This window comes from Leptinotarsa decemlineata, unplaced genomic scaffold (assembly GCF_025532065.1).
Source record: "Leptinotarsa decemlineata unplaced genomic scaffold, Ldec_3_MD MMD2_tig00001393_RagTag_RagTag, whole genome shotgun sequence".
NCBI classification, from domain to species: domain Eukaryota; kingdom Metazoa; phylum Arthropoda; class Insecta; order Coleoptera; family Chrysomelidae; genus Leptinotarsa; species Leptinotarsa decemlineata.
Genome location: NW_027412562.1, coordinates 4769505 through 4789901, shown reverse-complemented (window position 1 = coordinate 4789901; position 20397 = coordinate 4769505). Strand labels below are relative to the sequence as shown.

General features: G+C 33.4%; 2 protein-coding genes and 1 pseudogene across 9 annotated transcripts in view; 2 read left to right on the top strand and 1 right to left on the bottom strand.

Annotated features, from left to right (window-relative positions):
• Positions 1–5718, top strand: part of unc-104 (kinesin family member unc-104) — a 111499-nt gene extending 105781 nt beyond the window's left edge. For all 7 annotated transcript variants that reach the window (XM_074175869.1, XM_074175868.1, XM_074175867.1 and 4 more), the window contains 2 exons: positions 1171–1565; positions 2462–5718. In XM_074175869.1, coding sequence (XP_074031970.1) covers positions 1171–1565; positions 2462–2770 — 704 coding nt within the window. In that variant the 3' untranslated portion in view covers positions 2771–5718. The remainder of the gene's footprint in view (positions 1–1170; positions 1566–2461) is intronic.
• Positions 5719–14754: 9036 nt separating this feature from the next.
• LOC141482574 (MAP/microtubule affinity-regulating kinase 3 pseudogene) lies at positions 14755–16312 on the top strand (annotated as a pseudogene).
• Positions 16313–17046: 734 nt separating this feature from the next.
• Positions 17047–18646, bottom strand: LOC141482498 (uncharacterized). Of its 2 annotated transcripts, XM_074175862.1 has the most exons (4): positions 18134–18642; positions 17853–18074; positions 17675–17795; positions 17050–17410 (listed from the first exon to the last, which is right to left on the bottom strand). In XM_074175862.1, the coding sequence occupies exons 1-4, from the start codon at positions 18302–18304 to the stop codon at positions 17148–17150; spliced, it is 777 nt and encodes a 258-aa protein (XP_074031963.1). In that variant the 5' UTR covers positions 18305–18642; the 3' UTR covers positions 17050–17147. The 2 variants fall into 2 exon arrangements, with proteins under 2 accessions (XP_074031962.1, XP_074031963.1); XM_074175861.1 differs by having other exon boundaries at positions 17047–17795; positions 18134–18646.
• Between the last annotated feature and the right edge of the window lie 1751 nt (positions 18647–20397).

The window sequence follows — 20397 nt, the reverse complement described above, 5'->3', positions numbered from 1 at the left end:
AGGAGAGTTAAGCAAAAAATTAGGTGAAAAACTTGGGTCCAGCAAGCTAGAAGAGTAATTGAAAAAAACCATAAGTCAGATGTAGAGCTAGCAAGTAAAAACATAGTTCAGGTGTATTACAAAAAAAAAACATAATTCAGTCGTAATACGATAGTAGTAATAAGCTCACATGGTAGAGTAACTTTCAATTTGGGCTCATGTATTTTGACTAGAGTGTAGAAGTTTCTGTTCTTTACTTACTTACTCAGACAAAAATTTTCTGCCACTCCTGTGAATGATTATAAAATACTTTGTTGAAATAAATAAATGTATCTATCTTACTTGACCAATAGGTTCATAATAAATGTCGAGATTTTCACAGAGTTGATGTAAAGTTTGCTCATTGCAACAACTGGTAACTTGAGTAATATGTTTGTTCTAGAATTTGGTAGATAAAAAGTCAGTTCATTTCTAGAATTGATTCGTAGAACATGAAAGTTGAAGTGGGAGAGTAGTTCGGGACAGTCGATCAGATTATTAACTAGTTTATAAATTAAAATTATAGAGTAGTAGGTTCTTCGGTTTTGAAGGGATAATAAATTAAATTTATTCAGTAGTATTCTGTTGGCGATGCCTTGTTCAGGGTAAATTCCTTCTAGCTTGTAAGTAATATATTTCATGAAGCCTCTTTGTATAGACTCGATTTTGTTTATGTGGACATTCTATATGGGTGACCATATAAGGGAGGCATATTCCAGCCGAGATTTGACATATGCATTGAAGAGAGTTAAAAAACTGTCTCTAGAAGTGAATTTTATTGATAAGAATGTTATGATCCAATTTGTCAAACGCCTTCGAAAAATCTGTGTAGACAGTATTTACTTGTAGGTTATTATTAAGTGCACTACTTACTGATTGTGCGAAGCACATTAAGTTAGTTATAGTTGATCTCTTGCTGAAGAAACCGTGTTGATTGTTTGAAATTAAATTCTTAACATCAGAGAAGATTCTGTTGTACAAGCACATCTCAAAAGCCTTTGCAAAGTTGGATAACAAGGTTATAGGTCGGTAGTTTTTGATTTTGTTTATGGTACCAGCTTTGAAAATTGGTCAAATTTTTGATATTTTGAAGAAAAAAAATGCAATTTCTAGAGCATTCCAAGCAACTTTTCCAATTTCTTTTGTTTTTAGCAAATATCGATTCCTATGAGTATACAGATCAAGAAAAAGAACTCATCCAAAAATGTATCCGTCTAATACAAGGCAGACACAGAGACAATTCGAACAATAATAAGAAAGATGAAGTTTCGAGTCCTTCTGAAGAAGTGACGGATATGAGTACCAGTATGATGTCGAGTATCATATCGAATAATTCCATCGAGCTGTGCTCTCCGGAGAGAGTGGTAATATCCGGAGAATGTGCCCCTTTTCCGCCCGTTCCTGTATCTCCTCCTGGTCCACGAAATCCTGAACTTGTTCTGTACGTGCCAGATATGGAAGAGATAAGGATTTCGCCCGTGGTAGCAAGAAAGGGGTATCTTAATGTTTTGGAACATAAAACGCATGGTTGGAAGAAAAGATGGGTGGTGAGTATTTCTACTATATTTTTTTTTAGAAAATGGTTATTGTAGTCAAAGTATTTCTTTTATTCCTCTTACAAAAGTTGTGACACATGTATCAAAAATAAATTACTGGTTCATTGCTCTTTATTGATTGTTCTGTAAATCGTTATATCCTCATAAAAAAAAAACTCGAATTCCGGAATCCTACCTTTCGTCAAGAAAAAAGGAACTGTTGTGCATAGGTAGCACATCATCAGATGAATCCACTATAGCTCATGAGATACCCCAAGGATCCTTCCTGGTACTCATACTTTTTGTTCTGTATCTGTAGAGCAGGGGGGGTGAGTGTACGCCCACAGCACTTAGATCACTTGTGACCCATTGTACATCCTCCCGAGGAGTTGTCCTCCTAGGTCATCGTCCATCCTGTTCTTTCCAGGAAGGTGGACAGGTCACTGGGAGACATCTTCTTTATATCGGCAGGTGTAGGCCAAGATTGGCCGAACATACACTCTCTTATTGACGATAACTCCGGGCACTCGCACAGGACATGCCTGACAGTCTCATCTTCCTGTTCACTCATCCTGCATAAAGGTGTGTCCACTAGCCTCATATTATGGAGGTGTTTCCTTAGTTGACAGTGGCCAGTCAGAAATCCTACTGTTAAGCGTAGATTTTTTCTGGTCATCGCCAGATGTTTCTTCAGTGCCAGCTTCCCAGGGTGATCCTGGCAAGATTGCATCCTTTGATTTCATCCCATCTCTTTGGGGATTGAGCACGGGTGTAACGTTAGGCTAGTTCCGCAATTGTCAAAGTCATCAGGCTGTAGGTGTCCCCGGGTCCTAAAATTCTTGAGTAATGAAGCATATTTTGATTTGATTTTACTTCCAAAATATACTCTACCAGAACTTCCTTTACAGGCTGTCCGCCGTCCTTATGTCTTCATATTCCGAGATGAAAAGGACCCCGTCGAACGAGCTCTCATCAACCTGGCCACCGCTCAAGTAGAGTACTCGGAAGACCAGCTGGCTTTGGTCCGATCGCCCAATACTTTTAGCGTAGTAAGTAAGCATAAAGGTTATCTGTTACAAACGTTACACGAGAAAGAGGTGCACGATTGGTTGTACGCCATCAATCCCCTATTAGCCGGACAAATAAGATCAAAATCTGCGAGACGAAATCCACAGAACGTGACCGACACAAAGGGCATAACGGTCAACTTGAAATGAGATTTGGTCAGTATGGAATCCGTATTGGTTTATTAGTAGCTTCAATGTGTATTTGTAATTTCAAAAAAAATGTGATCTGCTCGATGAAAAGAACTTATGATGATCCAAATATCAATGTTGTTTAATATCGTTTACGTAAATTTGATGGCGATATATACTTCATCTAGTATTTAAATTTCTTCTGGAGAGACGTAAAAAACATTGAAGGTTGTGATTTTGTATTAATTCCTTCATGAATTTTATTTGGATTATGCTCGAATGGATTCCATACGTGATTGAACGAGTTTGAATTCTAGTCATTTTTTATTGTAAGTTTTTATTTATATTTTTTTAATTATTACTGGTACTATTAGATTGTGAATAAGAAGTTGAATAAATGATATAGATATAAATTGATGAGGAATTACAGAAAGAGATGAATAACTTTGTTGAAATCTAGTCTTTTACTCACATAATTTTGGGAACTATCTCAATGTGTTTAGAGAAAATTTAAAGCTTATTACTATAGATTAAAAATGTAATAAACATAAATGTACCAATCTGAAGATTCACCTAAATATTGGAAGTTTTACTGATAAGGCCTCATTTTTTATGGTGCAATATCAAATACTATATAATATATGTGAGACACAGACAACTCCTTTAAGTTTATTGGCACTTTAAGTGTAATGTACAGGGTGTTACTTATTTGGTGATTGTTTCCAACCGCTTCTTATTTTATTTATGATTTCGGATCGTACATAAGTTTTAGCCAGATGAATAATTTATTATTTTTGTTCAACTTTGTTTTCAATGAATTTGATTCGCGTGGAGTTTTGCAAATGGAGGCATTGTTGATAGAAATCTTGACTGACTTTTTAGTTTGACGAAACACATTAGTTAGTTAAGCGTGTGCCCAATTTTTGATTAGGTGGCACTATTTGAAAATTTAATCCATATGGTGAGTATCTATATAGTAAGTAAACTATAAGTATTTGTGAAAAATGTCTTGGAAGATTGGATTGTTGATGAAAACGTTTATCCTTTACCGAGCAAGCTTTATTTCTTCATGCTGTAGTCGGACAAATAATCATTTTGCAACAAAAGTTAACGAACTTGGGACTTTTGTGAATATACCTCTCTATGCAATAGGCTGTTTGTGCCAAAGCTATTTTCCGGTTTTTTTGGCGTGATCTGCACGTTTTATGCTTGACGTTTCGCCTACTACTGCGGTAGTAGTCAATTTTTGCTCATGTTCAATATTCCAACCGTAAGTACCGCAACGAAAGCACCACTAATATCTTTACTGAAGTTAGTTAATCGTTTGAATATATCAATAGATCTTGACTGGACACTTGACCAATCAGTATTCCGCAAAAAAAAAATTGGAACATATGATAAATTTACCTATTTAAACAGTATTTCCCTCTACAGTTCTGGTACATATTTTACTATTTTTATACATTCATAAGTATTCCAAGGATTATATGAACTTTTATTTTTTTATCCATGTGATTGGGCTGTAATAGCTTATTTGGATAATAAATAAATAAATGAATTATCAGAGGCGACACAGAAACTACAGACCACGGACAAAAAAACCTAGAAACTAGCTTCGACACACTTATCTCTAATGTGACAGTTTACATTCTTCAAATAAGTTGTCTATTGAAATTATGAATGAAATCATTTTGCTCAAATCATATCCTGAGCAATTAAGTCCTCAAAAAAATCATCAAGTATTGATGGAATTCGTAGCAGTTGAAATTATTAAACTTTTCTGTTAGCTTTTTGACAAAAAACTCAGATGAACGTGTCTTTGAAAAAAAAGGGGTTTTTATAGATGAATATCTTGAGAATAATTAAACATCTTATTAGGTAAATATGTGACCAAAACGAACTACTTCCTATCTTATATATAATGATAATAATAATAATACTCTTTATTAATTTTTATGATCGTATAAGGAATAAAATGAGTTAAATTCAAAATTAAAATAATGACTTGCTCTCATATAAAAATACACACTAATAGAATAAGAATACAAAAAAGTACATGGGATAAACATTCCTATATGAGAAAGCATTTCTCAGCATTTCATGATTATGTTTTTCGATCTTGTTTTTAATAGCCTAGTTCATTCAATAAACATTTTTACAGATTTATTTTTGAATTTCATCTCTATGTCATTTGTCGACATGAATAATATCAGTTTCTTGTTTTGGTAAGAGTCTGCAAGTTTAGAAAAATGGGAAATTAAAAAAAAATGTAACTTGGGTTTAGAAAAAATTTGAATTTGCTCATTTTGTGATTATTCTGACACCTTTTGATATATTTTAATCGAATAACTTCTGTTTAATTGTTTTGAGGTTTTCTGAAGCTTCAAAGAAAATCTCAGAATCTATTTTAGCACTTAGATGAAATTTTTCAGGCAACTAAGAAATTTTTTATGAAATGTTCAAATGAGCATTGTTGTAGATGAGAATTTGAAAGTGATCCTTCTGTTCAATATTGAATAATATTGAAATAACTTGATGGTTCATTATTTTTGGAAAAGTCATGAGCTATATAGATACTTAAGTGGGATTAAATGAAAAAATGGTAATGTAAAGACAAATACCATTGTATTTTGTTTCATCAATTGGACTGCGTTAATTTTGCATAAAATTGAAATAGACCTATACAATTTTTTAATTTCGTGATTCGTTGTAGATGCTTGTTAAAAATTATATATGTTTATTTTTATAGTTATTATATTATATAGTTGTTTTCTTCCTATGATATGCATCCACTACGCTATGCTATGAATGTATAAAACATATGTATTACTTACTATTACCAAAAAAAAAAAACCAGTAGACTATTTAGGAAATTATCAAATTATTCATTTTACCAAACATTTTTTGTTCTTCATATTTATTATTGTATCATTGTACGAGTATTATATGAAATAAATTCATTAAATGAGTGTGACTTTCCATATTTGTACTATAAAGAACTATCCAATGGCCTAACCAGGATTTCTAGTAGGTGGTATTTTCATTTAATAAATATAGAGTGATCACTTGATCCTTTGAAAAAACATACAGTACGGACATATAGAATCCCTCCCCTCTCTTAACTTTCGAACGGAGCAAGATATCACAGTCGGACAAAATTTTCATAGAAAGGAAAATGAAATTCCATAGTAGTAGGCACTGAACTCTCAGAAATAGTATTGCATTAAAACGAAAACATCATTGTCAGGTTGTGATTTTATATATTTTCTTCTATTTAAATCATACACACGCAGCTAAATAGTCATAGAACAACGGATAATGTGTTTTATTCATTAAAGAAACTTCCTGCTAATGAAATGTATTCAACAGAATCAAAGTTTATTAAGTGAATATAGAAAATTTTAATTATATTCTACGACTAACATTTATAAATGGCAACGTTTCGTACACAGAGATGTTTGTGGGGCGGAAAAAGAACGGCAGAATAAATTTGCCGTAAGATTGAGATATAAATATAGATTGATAGATAGATAGATACTTTATTCATGTTGTTACACAAAAGTGTTTATACATACGTCACATAAAACAGTTACAACAGAAAGTAAAAATGTGAAAATTACAGCGAATAATTAAGTTATTTAAAATCCATTACAGTCAACACCATTTGTCAGACAATAAAAACATATTCAAACACAAATATGTATAGCTTTGTATACTTCATAAATACATAAATTCAGTTACTTGATTACAAATAGGGTATCGGATATGAAAAGTAATTGAAATACTCTTCAAAGGAGTAGAAACATTCCTCGATCAGAATACTCTTTACTTTCTTTTTGAAGTTGCTCAAACTCAACGTTTCGTTTTTCAGATTCTTAGGAAGAGCGTTAAAAAATTTTATCGATAGATACAGAGATGATTGTTTGATCTTAGTTGTTCTAGGCTTTGGCAGTCTTATATCACTTTTTCCTCTTGTGAAATATTCATGTACCTGCTCATATTTGACGGTATCACCACGAATATTTTTATTTTTTATATAAATCAAACATTCATATATAAAACAAGAGGAAAGTGTAAGTATCTTAAATTTTTTGAATAGTGGTTTGCAATGATCATTATAATCAACCCCTGCCATAATTCTTAGAACTCTTTTCTGCAAGACAAAAATTTTGGCTGTATGACTTGATGCACCCCAAACAACTATAGCATACGTCATTGCTGCGTGAAATATTGAAAAGTAAGATACCCTGATGAATTCTTCAGTTAGCTTGCCCTTCAATTGTCTAATAATAAAAGTTGCCGTCGATAACCGTTTGGATAAATGGCTAATGTGTGACAAAAAATTTAAACTGACGTCTAGGTGCACTCCTAATAACTTAATATCATTATAAGCTATCGTATTGTTCAGTGTGAAAGAGATTCTTTGTGTTGTGTCCAGATTTAATGTCAGATAGTTGCTTTTGTTCCATATTTTCAGTAATTCTTCAGATTCCATTATATTTTGTTCGACAATACATTTGTTCCTGTTACAATGTATGATGGAGACATCGTCAGCATAACTAGTTACATGTATATTAGTTGGTTTGAACAAATTGAACATCATATCATTAACATAGATTATAAAAAGTAGAGGACCTAAAACAGAGCCCTGCGGAACTCCATGTTTCATTACAACAAAATCCGAGATATTGTCTTGCCACTTGACTCTTGATTTCCTATCCATAAGATAGGATTTGAATAATTCCAGTTCGTTTCCCCGCACTCCATATTAACCTATCAGCTGAGTGCAATTAGGTTAACATTCTTGAGCGTAACATTTGTTGAATAATATGTAGAATAAATATTAACTTTTTTTCCTTTGATCTGTTATTATGATTTACTTATAAAGATTTTGGTGTGTTTCAACACTGATGACAGTTATTGAATTTCTGTTATAAAAACTCTAAAATTGGAATTACCCTTTTCAATAATATGATAAATAATATTTTTGTCTCAATATTAGGTACCTACATTTCTAGGAAAAGGATTAGGAGTAAATAAAAAAAAATCATATCAGTTAAAAACCAAGGCATTTGTTTAAGGACTGAAACAAGGAAATATCATTATAAATCAGTTAAATTTAGTGCTGTGAACTGTGGGCAATATGAAAAGTGAAAGCAGTCAAAGCAAACGCAGACGTCCGAATTTATCTGAAGGAGAAAAAACTCTTATATACAATGTGTATTGTGGGCTCCGTGAATGGAATGAAAATATGTTGCATAACGACGTAGTTAATCTGTATACTGATTTGAAAAAGGTGTCGACGAGAAATGTTCACAGAATTCTTAAAACCTTAAAAAAATGATGGTACATGTGATAATGTATCTAAAGACATTGAAACTAGAGAAAGAAAACAAATTCAGCTTGATGATTGCACCAAATATGCTATTCGTAGGAAATTCCTTTTGTTCTTTTTTTCGAAATGGAATTCCCACCTTGAAAAAAGCCTCAGCCGAAATAAGTTCCGATGATTCAATGCCCAAATTACTACGATGTGTTTTATTGCGCACATTAAAGAATGTGCGCAATAAAACAACGTTGTGATGGGTGTTTGAAGAGGATGATTTTGTTTTAGTAGGGTTTCAGTTTGTAGAATTCGGGTGTTTGGGGGTTAAGAAATATATGATAATATTGTCATCGGCGTATTGTGCCTCACTATCGTGAGTCCTCCTGAAGTAACAACGCCGTACGTGCAGTGATCCTTGCCAGCATGATCACTCTGATTAGGGGGGTAGGAAGATTAGCCATTTAAGTTATTCTCCATATCTTGATGAAGTAGATTTGGAGTCCTCTAGTGATTTAAAGGAGGCGATTCTAATATACCCGCGAACTTCAGACCTATTTCTTTACTGTCAACTAAATCTAAAATCGTGAAAAAAGTTAATGGAAAAGAGAATTCTAAGTTTTCTTGACAAAAATCATATTCTTCACTCCAATCAATATGGCTTTCAAGCCTCTAAGAGCACAAATGATGCAATGTTTGCTTTTTTAGAGGAATTTTATCTATCACTGAATGTTGGTGAGGCTGCAGTGGCAGTATTTTGTGATCTGACAAAAGCGTTCGACTGTGTTAATCACAAAATTTTGCTGCGGAAACTTGAAATTTACAGATTTAGAGGAAACATCTTGTTGTGGTTTGAGTCATATCTTTCAGATCGCGTTCAAATAGTGAATTTCAAAAATTCATCTTCAGATAAAATTAGCATTAAATTGCTGTTTTATTATATATAAATGATCTGGCATATACAGTGTCACCGATAAAGTCCGCATCAAATGGGAAACTTTTTTATTTATCGTTTTATGTGAAATTTGATTTTGGCAGTAGATTTTGCTCAAGAAATGATGTCAAATGGCGTCTACAAAATAGGTCACGTGATTTCCTTAACCTGTCAAAATTGACATTTAAAAAAAGAAACATCGAAAAATTACATTATTCTTCAAAATATCCAAAAATATCAAAGGATAAAAACATTTTCTTTTGTAATTTTATACCCACACACCAAGTTTCAAACCCATAATAAGTATTTTATATTTTCACTATTTTTCCGCATTCCTGCTTTTTCTACTTATCAAAATTTAAGCACACCTGTACTAAATCATTTATTTTAACTAAACTCGTCACCGAATTCCTTTTTTTGTAATATAATAATATTTTAAGAGCCTCTTTGATGTTAAAAACAAATTTTGAAAAATAAAAGTTGTCAAACTTGATGCAAAGTTCATCTAGTTTCAACGGGGCTTTCAATACTATACAGTACTTGAGTTTTTTAATGAGCAAATGGCCTCACAATATGAATTAGAACAAAACGGAACATTAGGAAACATCATTTCGTGATTCTTGAAGCCCATTCAATAAAAGAAAAAAACTCATAGTATTTACATTTACCTACTCCGCTAACAACACTAATTTAAAAAAACTGGGTAGGCTGTGAAAAAATATGAAACTACATAATGTGTTTTAGAAAACGTCACTGTCACTGAATAAATTAATGCCCGTTAGTTCAATGTAATGTATGAAAATTAAAATAATATGTTATCTTTACAAGAAAAAATTGAAATTGTGCTAATTTGTGGTGAAGACACATTGCATCGACAAGTGTCTGATATTTCCTCCTGGTAGACATTTACATCAATCCACTGTAAGTAGGATTTTAAAAAAATTTAAACTGACTGGTTCAGTTGAAAATACTTTTGAAAAACGTCATAATCCATCACGCAATAATGATGAGGTTCAGTTGGCTGTCTGCCTGGATGTTATCGAACGGGAAAATCAAGTATTACCAATATTGTAGATAGAACTGGCGTTAAAAGAGAAAGCGTAATAGCAATTTTACATAAAAATAAATTCAAACCCTACAAACCCAAATTTATAAATATGTACCTTAAAAGAAAGAGATTTCGATGTTCGACTAGATTTCTCTTTCTGGTACCAAGGAGAAGTAGAATTAAACAGAAAATTTCCTTACAAAATCCTATGGACCGACGAAGCTACCTTCACATCGAACGGCGTAGTCAGTTCCCAGAATTGTAGGTGGTGGGCTCAGGAAAATCCTCATTTTGTGATAGAATGTCGGGACCAATATTCATTTAAAACAAATGTGTGGTGCGGTGTTTTAAATAATCAGGTAATGGGACCATTCGTTTTTAGACACAATTTAACTTCTCAGGATAATTTGCAATTTCTAAATACTGAGATCAGTGATATAGTGGACAATATGCTGGTTGAAATAAGACACAGTCTGTGGTATCAATGTTACGAGGCTCCTATTCATAGTTCAAGACAAGTCAAAGAGAAACTATTAGAAATGTTCAGGGGCAAAGTTATTGGGCGAAATATGGAGCAAATATGGCCGCCTAGGTCGCCAGATTTAACCCCACTAGATTTTTTCTTGTGGGGTTACTTAAAACAAATCGTTTATAAACAAAGACCTTTTCGTGACGTGAATCACCTAGAAACTGTTATTAGAAACTCTATTTTAAACATAAACCCTATGAGTATCAGCAACTCAATAAAAGATGTATCAAGAAGGACAATTATCTGCATAGAACGCGATGGAAGACATACAGAAATGTAGTGTATTTAATGTCGTGAGTCTTTTTTTCGTGTTTTTTTGCTATTAGGTATAGGTACATGTTTATTTTCAGTTCCTTTTAATTAATATTAAATTCCACTGTATTTTTTGTTAAAAAAACAATAAACACTCTAAGATATTGTTTCCTAATGTTCCGTTTTGTTCTAATTCATATTGTGAGGCCATTTGCTCATTAAAAAACTCAAGTACTGTATAGTTTGGAAAGCCCCGTTGAAACTAGATGAACTTTGCATCAAGTTTGACAACTTTTATTTTTCAAAATTTGTTTTTAACATCAAAGAGGCTCTTAAAATATTATTATATTACGAAAAAAGAAATTCGGTGACGAGTTTAGTTAAAATAAATGATTTAGTACAGGTGTGCTTAAATTTTGATAAGTAGAAAAAGCAGGAATGCGGAAAAATAGTGAAAATATAAAATACTTATTATGGGTTTGAAACTTGGTGTATGGGTGTAAAATTACAAAAGAAAATGTTTTTATCCTTTGATATTTTTGGATATTTTGAAGAATAATGTCATTTTTCGATGTTTCTTTTTTTAAATGTCAATTTTGACAGGTTAAGGAAGTCACGTGAACTATTTTGTAGACGCCATTTGACATCATTTCTTAAGCAAAATCTACTGCCAAAATCAAATTTCACATAAAACGATAAATGAAAAAGTTTCCCATTTGATGCGGACTTTATCGGTGACACTGTATATCGATTGAAGGAAAATTCACAAGTTTCGCTGACGACTGACGACACGTCTATACTTTGGTATGGAAGAAGCACTGATTCACTAAAAATTAGGGTAGATCATGATATAGGCAAAGTTGAACAATTTATTATCTTTCAATATATCAAAGACTAATATAATGTCTTTTAAATGTAACCTGGACGATATAATTCTTGAAGAACACATCATTGATCATAAACTAGAGAACACATTTTTAGACCTCAATATAGACAACAAATTAAAATTTGGAACGCATATTAGTATACTAAGCAAAAAATTATCCTCGAGTTGTTAGGTGATAATGTCTATCTCTAACTCTTTGGACTATCACTCTGCTAGAAAAGCATACTTTGCACTTTTCGAATCTGATTTGCAGTACGGAGTTTGTTTCTGAGGGAGCAGCTGTCGAAACTTAATGAGTCAAGTTTTCACAATTCAAAAAAGAGCAGTGAGTTTCATTACCATTCCTGTAAGCCACTTTTTTTAACTCATCACATCCTAACAGTCTACTGCCTTTTTATTTATTTTAGAAACAGTCCTTATTGCTGTGTTAGTAGATTTTCCATTAGATTGCTTTCCTCTTAATTCATTAACTATATTCCACCCTTCTTTCATTTTATTATCAACATTATCAAATCTATTTTGATTTTTTTTTCGCAGCACTTTATCATGTTTCTATATGTTTTCCTGTATTTATTGAAATATTTAAGGAAACTTTCATTTTTTGCATATTTTCAGATATAATGCAGGGATCGCATATTTATTGATGAAACTTTTAATCCTCCATTCTTCAACTTCTATTTTTGAAGAATTGTTTATCTCCAAGATCTCTAAGGATTCATATTTCAGTTTCTCAATTTTTCCTTTTTGTTCTTTCAATTCACGCACATAGTTTTGTTCTGCATTTTCTACTTCATCTTCGAAATCTTTTGAAGTTCTCCGTAGCTTTTGAATAAATTCGTTTCTCTTCTTTGTGCTTTTTTTTTAGTTTATTAATTTCCTCCAATAGCTCTTCTACCTTAGATTCATGTTCCCCTTCGGCTTTTTCTAAATGAGCATCTTTTTCTTTAACAGCCGTCATTAATTTTTGAAGTTCATCTGCTGCTCTCTGTAGTTCATCTTCATCAATTTCATTTTTCTGCGCATATGACCTTATGAGATTGTGACAGTTGAAATGTTTTTTTTCTATCATAGGAAAATATGTTTTATAAGTCAGTATTTTTATTATTGCCTTATTCAACTGTATTTTGTTCACGGCTCGTATAATATAATCAATTAGCAATTGAAATTAATTATAAAATACCAACTAAATAAAACTGACAGCATGAAATTATAAAACAATTTTTCTGGTTGGGCTATAATCTATAAATAATTTTCGATGTTATACAGAATCAACCCTCCAAAAAATTTTGGTGTACCTTGTGTACAAAAGATACACCAGGTACCTGAGGTTCTCAGGTACCTGTCCAGGTACAAAAGGTTCCATGAAACCTCTAAAATTATCAGTGTTTCTCTACTATATCATGCATGTTATATATATATATATATATATATATATATATATATATATATATATATATATATATATATATATACATGGATGTGTAGATCATGCAAAGAAGTAACTTTTAGACACAAACTGGAAGAAAAAGCCCTCCTGAAACAGCTACTTTCATATAAACATTGAATTACACGAAAGAAACATTTTTTTCGAAACAAATACTTTTATATGAACACTGAATTATAGAGAAGATACTTTTCTCTACTCAGTTTGTATTCCAAACATTCGTACTGGAATAAAATCAGATATCATTCACGGGAGTTCTACTTTAAATGAATGGTGACAAATTGCACTTACATGGAACACTGTCATCCTCACTGGTATACATCGATGTTTCGCCGTAAGACACTTGCCTTAAGGCTCTTCAGTACCAAAGTGCATAACATTATAGAAAATATACACAATTCATTCATGAATTACGATTTTTAATGTCACGAAATAAGTTTGATCTACTTATGTCATCGATGACATCGTAATGACATTCATTCACCTATTTGTTTAAATCCCACTGACCAAGCGTCTTAATTTCAATCAGGTTGGAGCCCACCTTCCTTCCATGGCGGCATGAAGTCCTCAGACATCAGTACCGCCATTCACGGTGAACCCCTGCTTGACTGGGGTGTTAGGATGAAAAGATTGTTCATCTGTTAACGGAGGACATGAAGGCCTCATTCGACAAAGTGCCGGGGCCTTCTATATCGAGAGGGGTCGTCTACAGCATAATCTATAGGTTCCCTAACTAATGATTTAATCCCAGCCGAGAGGAATCTTATTTGAATTGAAGGGGTTATATTTTTAGGAGTGATTAATTTTTGGGTAAAAAAGTTTTTGGCTTTCTACTACTCCATCTTGATACAAAAAAAAGATTCCCACATTTTGTTGTATCAAGATGGAATAGTAGAGAGCCAAAAACTTCCACAAAAATTAATCACTTCTAAAAATATAACCCCTTCAATTCAAATTTTATTTATATTTTGCATGTACTTATGTGATATTGTTAACCTGCACAATAAGGTGCACATTATGTTATTTATTTGAGTTACAACTCCCACATGAAAGATTTTTTCTCACAAACCATTCTGACTTTCTACAAATGTATGTACACATAATATGGCTAAATAAACGAATTGAATATCACCACTATGGAGTGGCCCGCTAGCAGCCCGAACCTGAATCCCATCGAACATGTCTGGGATCAACTGGAAAGAAACATCCGAAGCCGTCAATACCAACCCACCACTTTGGATGAGCTGGAAATTGCTCTTCGAGAAGAGAGGGAGAAGGAAACGCAAGATGTTAAGCCATCAATTGTAACACGGAAAAACTTTTTGCTCACTTTTCATTTCAACAATTAGATGGTTTTGATTTTGGTAGTTCTTAAATTTTCTCAAATATACCCAATACACAACGAAAAAAATCAATAATTTAGCATGGATTTGGTAGCCATTTGCATTGCCTTTCAAAATAATATAACATATAAAAGTTTTTTAGCTGTTAAAAAATTACAAGCTCATAAAGAAGTGATCAAGAGGAAGATTTAAAGCTTATTCTGATTGAAACACGTGTTGAGGTGTTGAAAAATAACGATTTGGTCTTGGGATAAAACTGCAATATTATTCATTACTAAACCAAAGGTTCCAAACATTGCTTCACAGAAACTAATCTTCTTTGTTATAATTGTCCGTTTTCCGTAGTTTTAAAATTATCCGGCTCGTAGGACCAACAACTCAAAACCTAAATGAAACTACAAAAACATGTACTTCCTTGTGTATTCATTTCATTAGGTTAACATTACCTATAACATAAATGTTTCAATATACACAGGCATCTGTGAAATTGGTAACGTTAGGCACAATAGGTACAGCGAGTACCTAAGGTACTTGTCCAGGTAGAAAAGGTACCTGTTCAGGTAATACAAGTCATATTTAAGTCAACCCTTCGGCAGAAAGACTTCATTCAGATTCGTTCAGTGGGGTATCATAAAGGAACAGTTTGATCCATCGCATCGTTACTCATAGTGATAAATAAATTTGGAATATTTGCATTTAACAGAATATCATATTGGACAAACAGCTGTGCAATGGAACTGACTACAGTGACCAACTCGACGCAGGCAGAGGAACTGACCATTGGTAAATACAAATTATTGAAGACCATCGGCAAGGGGGCATTTGCAGAGGTTATGCTGGCCAAGCATGAACTCACCGGTGAGGAGGTGGCTATCAAGATTTTCGATAAAACTCAACTTAACCCTGGTTTGTTAAAAGGATTATACAGGGAAGCTAAAATCATGAAGATGTTAGACCATCCAAACATAGTGAAATTGTTTCAAGTAATCGAAACGACAACAAATTTTTACCTGGTCATGGAATACGCCTCAGGTGGTAGCATGTATGACTATCTGGCCCGTCAAGGTAGAATGAATGAAAATGATGCGAGAGCGAAATTTAGGCAAATTGTCTCTGCGGTACGGTACCTTCACCAAAAGAAGATCGTGCATAGGGATATAAAGGATGGAAACATATTGCTGGATAGTGAAATGAACATTAAAATTGCAGATTTCGGAATGTCACATGTGTTCACCTCAAAAACCAAATTGAAGGCATTTCGTGGAACTCTACGATATGCAGCTCCTGAGGTACTTCTGTGCAGAAAATATGGACCAAAGGCAGATGTGTGGTCATTGGGCGTTGTATTATACAGGATTGTATCGAACGCTCTTCCCTTTGACAGTTCAATATTACCAGTACTTAGGGAGCAAATGGTTCGTGGCGAGTACGAGGTACCTTTTTTTTTGACATCAGACTGCGTGAATCTCCTAAAGAAACTTTTGGTTATAGATCCTACCAGGAGGGCAGGCTTAGACACCGTCGCAAAAGATAAATGGATGAACCAGGGCTATGAGAGCGACGATATTAAGCCGTGGATTGAGCCCGAACAGGATCTGACCGATCCGAAGAGAATAGCATCTCTAGTTTGTTTGGGTTTTAATGAAATCGATGTCGAAAGCTCTCTGAATTCTCAGAAATACGACGATGCGTTCGCTACGTATTTACTGTTGGGGAGGAGCGTCGCTAACTCCAAAAGTATTGGTATTTGAAGTGTTGGCGGATTATCGCTGGGGAATATGTAGTAGTAGTATTTTTATTTTAATGTTACCACAAGCACTCATTATACATAATATGAGTGTAAGGGTGAAAGTGATAATAAATCAATTGAATAAAATGTTCTATTTAGTTTTTCCAAAAAGATTCTTTGATAACATCAATGATTTTTCAAAGTTGAATAGTTAAAAATGAGGGGTGGCAAAAAACATGGTATGGTTCCACTAGTCCCCTGAAGGCCAACTATTCATTGGTGACTTTGAGTTTGTCCTAGATTCATGGAGGCTTATATTGACTATAGGAATCTGTTCACTCTTGTATAATCCTACCAATGTGACAATTGCTGAAGTTAAACTGAATATTACTGGAGTTTTTTCCTAACACCAAACCGTTATTTTAACCCCTCGAAACGTATTTCGATCACGAAGTGCTCATCTTCAAAAGGAAGGTTAATCTGGTTAATCTTTTTTTCGAAGAAGATCAGTTTTCTCCAATTTTATGACGATTGACGCATAAAAGATTAACCGATTATTTGGAAAACGATAATCTTTTATATAGTCATCTCTAGTTTGTTTGGGTTTTAATGGAATCGATGTCGAAAGCTCTCTGAATTCTCAGAAATATGACGATGCGTTCGCTACGTATGTACTGTTGGGGAGAAGCGTCGCATACTTCAAAAGTAATGGTATTTGAAGTGATGGTGGATTATCGCTGGGGAAGATGTAGTAATAGTGTTTATTTCTGACCGGGATATTATAAGCTTACATCGTCATAGTTACGCTATCAATAAAGAGGGTCATAACTCCCTTGGGACATTATAGATTTTATAATTCCCTCTACCTTTCACAAGTAAAAATAAATAGAAATGAAAACTGAACCATATTTTATTTATTCACGTCATTACAAATAATAAATGTACAATTTTGAAATGTTCCCTGAAAATTACTTCCGCCACTGGAAACAATTTCTTCTTTTGTATCGCTGGAGCTTCTGTTCACTACAGTTGAGGTACCTGCCTCTTCTGATGACAAAGTAGACAACATACGCGCCGTTTTATTTCTCAATTCGATGCTATCCTCCAAATACCCCTCCGCCACCGTGGAACTTTTCCAACCTCCGTGTCTTTTTAAGTTAGTCATAGTTGCTCCTGCATTGGCTAGAGCAGTAGCAGAAGTGCGACGAAGGCAATGTCCCGTATAGGAAGATGAGTTTGGCAATCCTAAATACATTGCGATTTTGCTGGGGATTTTCCCAAACATGTTTTTTCCAATTGGCTGAGATGTACATTTATTTTGTCGGAAGCTCAAAAAAAATCGTTCAATACCTTTAGGACGCAAAGACATATAAAGTCTTAATAAAGGCAAAGCGGAGAACTCTTTTTCATCCACAACTGTAAATATTTTCGATACACCAGTTTTACTTTCCGGTACGTTCACTACCATAACGGAATCCCGGTCCTCTATATCCGATATCTTCATATTCAAAAGTTCCTGACTTCTGCATCCTCCAAAATAACCCATAATCAAAACAACCTATAACAAAAAAAAGGAAATAAATACACACAAAAAGGAAAATAAGAAAAAAATTACCTTATGCAATAAATGAATATCATTAGGAGCGTCCTTTAGGAATCTGATAACATCTTTAGGAGATAAAACAGCAGACTTTTTCGGCTTATAACTCTTACTCTTCCGTTTCAAAAAAGCCTGTAGTTCATTGAACTTGGTGATATCTCGTTTCTCATGTATAGTCACCATCGATTTTAGCATTGACCATTTAGTCCATAAAGAATTCGGACTATACGTTTCTGACTGAAACGAATAAACACAATTACTACCAAATCTACCAAAAAACATAGAAAATTCCTTACCAGTTCTTGAAAATATGCCAGAAATACAGTTTCAGTGACATCTTTTGGCATAACATTTTTCCGTGTCAGCCAGTTCAGATATATCTTGTATTCTTTTTGGTATACGGCTTCACTTTTCGATGGAATTAATGATTCTCTTGCTTGTTCAGCTTTTTTCAAAATATCCTCCATTATATTTGGGGTAGAAAACACGTTTTCACCGCAAACACAGCTTGATAACAAAGTTCTGTTTATAAACAAGTAACATAGCAACAACCTAGCAACAAGAAAACTCTACTATAATCAACGGTACCTGATTCAAATATACCGGGAAGGTAATGAATTGGTACATTTTTCCGTTTCAAAAATGAACAAAATTTTATTGAAATCGGTCAGAAATAAAATTATCTATGTACCACGGGAATTAATGAGCCTTAATAACCTCAGGCAATTGCTGTTCCTCGGGCCAGAGGCCCTCGGGACGCAAACTTTGCCATCGGTAATTAAGGCCCTCCTAATTCCCTTGATACATAAATAACTATTTTATTTTAATGTTACCACAAGCACTCATTAAAATTATTATTCATAATGTAAGTGTAAGAACGAAAGTGATACTAAATTAATGAAAAAATATAGGTATAGGTAGTAGGTATTGTTTTTCCAAAAAGTCTCTTTGCTAACGTCTTCAATTAGTTAAATATGAGGAATGAAAAAGAACATGGTATAGATGTACCTAAGTGTAAGAAGATGTAGTAGTAGTGTTTTTATTTTAATGTTACCACAAGCACTCATTATACATAATGTAAGTGTAAGAATAAAAGTGATAATAAATTAATAAATAAAATATTCTATTTAGTTTTTCCAAAAAGACTCTTTTATAACATCAATTATTTATAAGAGTTGAATGGTTAAAAGTGAGGAGTGGAAAAGAACAAACTATTCATTGGTGACTTTGAGTTTGTTCTAGATTCATAGAGGCTTATATTGGTTCTAGTATCTAGAAATCTTTTCAAACTTTTATAGTCCTTCCAATATGAAAATTGCTGAAGTTATACTGAATATTACTGGGATTTTTTCCCAACACCAAATAGTTATTTTATCATCTCGAAACTTGTTTCGAACACCAAGTGATCATCTTCAAATGAAAGGTTAAACTGATTGATCTTCTTTTCGAAGATGATCACGTGTCGAGGTGTTAAAATAACGTTTTGGTATAGGGAAAAAACTCCAGTAATATTGTGACGAGCCAAGTTCGCACCGCGTTTATCAACGGAGAAGAGTTAAATTAATTAATGTAAAATGACTCTCGCCATCGTCCGGGCTCAATTAGGCGAAAGCCCCGATGCTTTCTGACCGACGATCAAGATAAAAATGGTCGGCATCTGTAATAATCGTAAACTTGTCACCGCTAATTTGCCATCGATCATTAATGGGGTCAGAATCTCGCGACACGCGAAAACAGTCACGTAGGTACGCACGTGTTCAAATTATTGCGTCATTACTCGCGCTATAAAAGCGACAAGAAAATCACCATCAATTCATTCTAGTGTGAACTCTCGAGTTTAAACCATCTCCTTCAGTGAAAGTATTGGTAATAGTAAAAATGTAATTAGTTCAGTTTGATCTTTCAAGTATGTGTAACTTCGTTAGTGAAAGTCAAATGGAATATGGATATCACAGAAAATAAATTAATAAAACTTCAATAAGTATGGATACAAATGTTACTCATATACATATATACAAATTTGTTTATTACCTCTTGATATGCTGCAATAAAGTATGAATACTTTGTTATTTCCCAAAGAACCAGGTAGTTTGTTAATTTACATTAGTCCTTTGAAAAACGGACCATTCATTGGTTGATTTTAATTAAATTATTTAAATAGCTAGCATTTCAAGTAGTTCTGTTCGGATATGTACATTTTAATTTGTAATCAGTTGACGTGCACAATCACAAAGTCCAAAGACCTGTGGTTTTCATTAATTTTATTTAATATACATGTGATAATGTTGTTGACATGCACAATGATCGTGATATATGTAAATGTACCTGGACAATAAGGTGCACACTATATTGTTTATTTGAGTTACAACTCCTCACATGAAAAGATTTTTTTTCTCACAAACCATTCTGACTTTCTACAAATGTATATATACATAATATGGTTAAATAAACGAATTGAATATCACCGCTATGGAATGGCCCGCTTGCAGCCCGAACCTGAATCCTATCGTATGTCTGGGATGAACTGGAAAGAAGCATCCGAAGCCGTCAATACCAACCC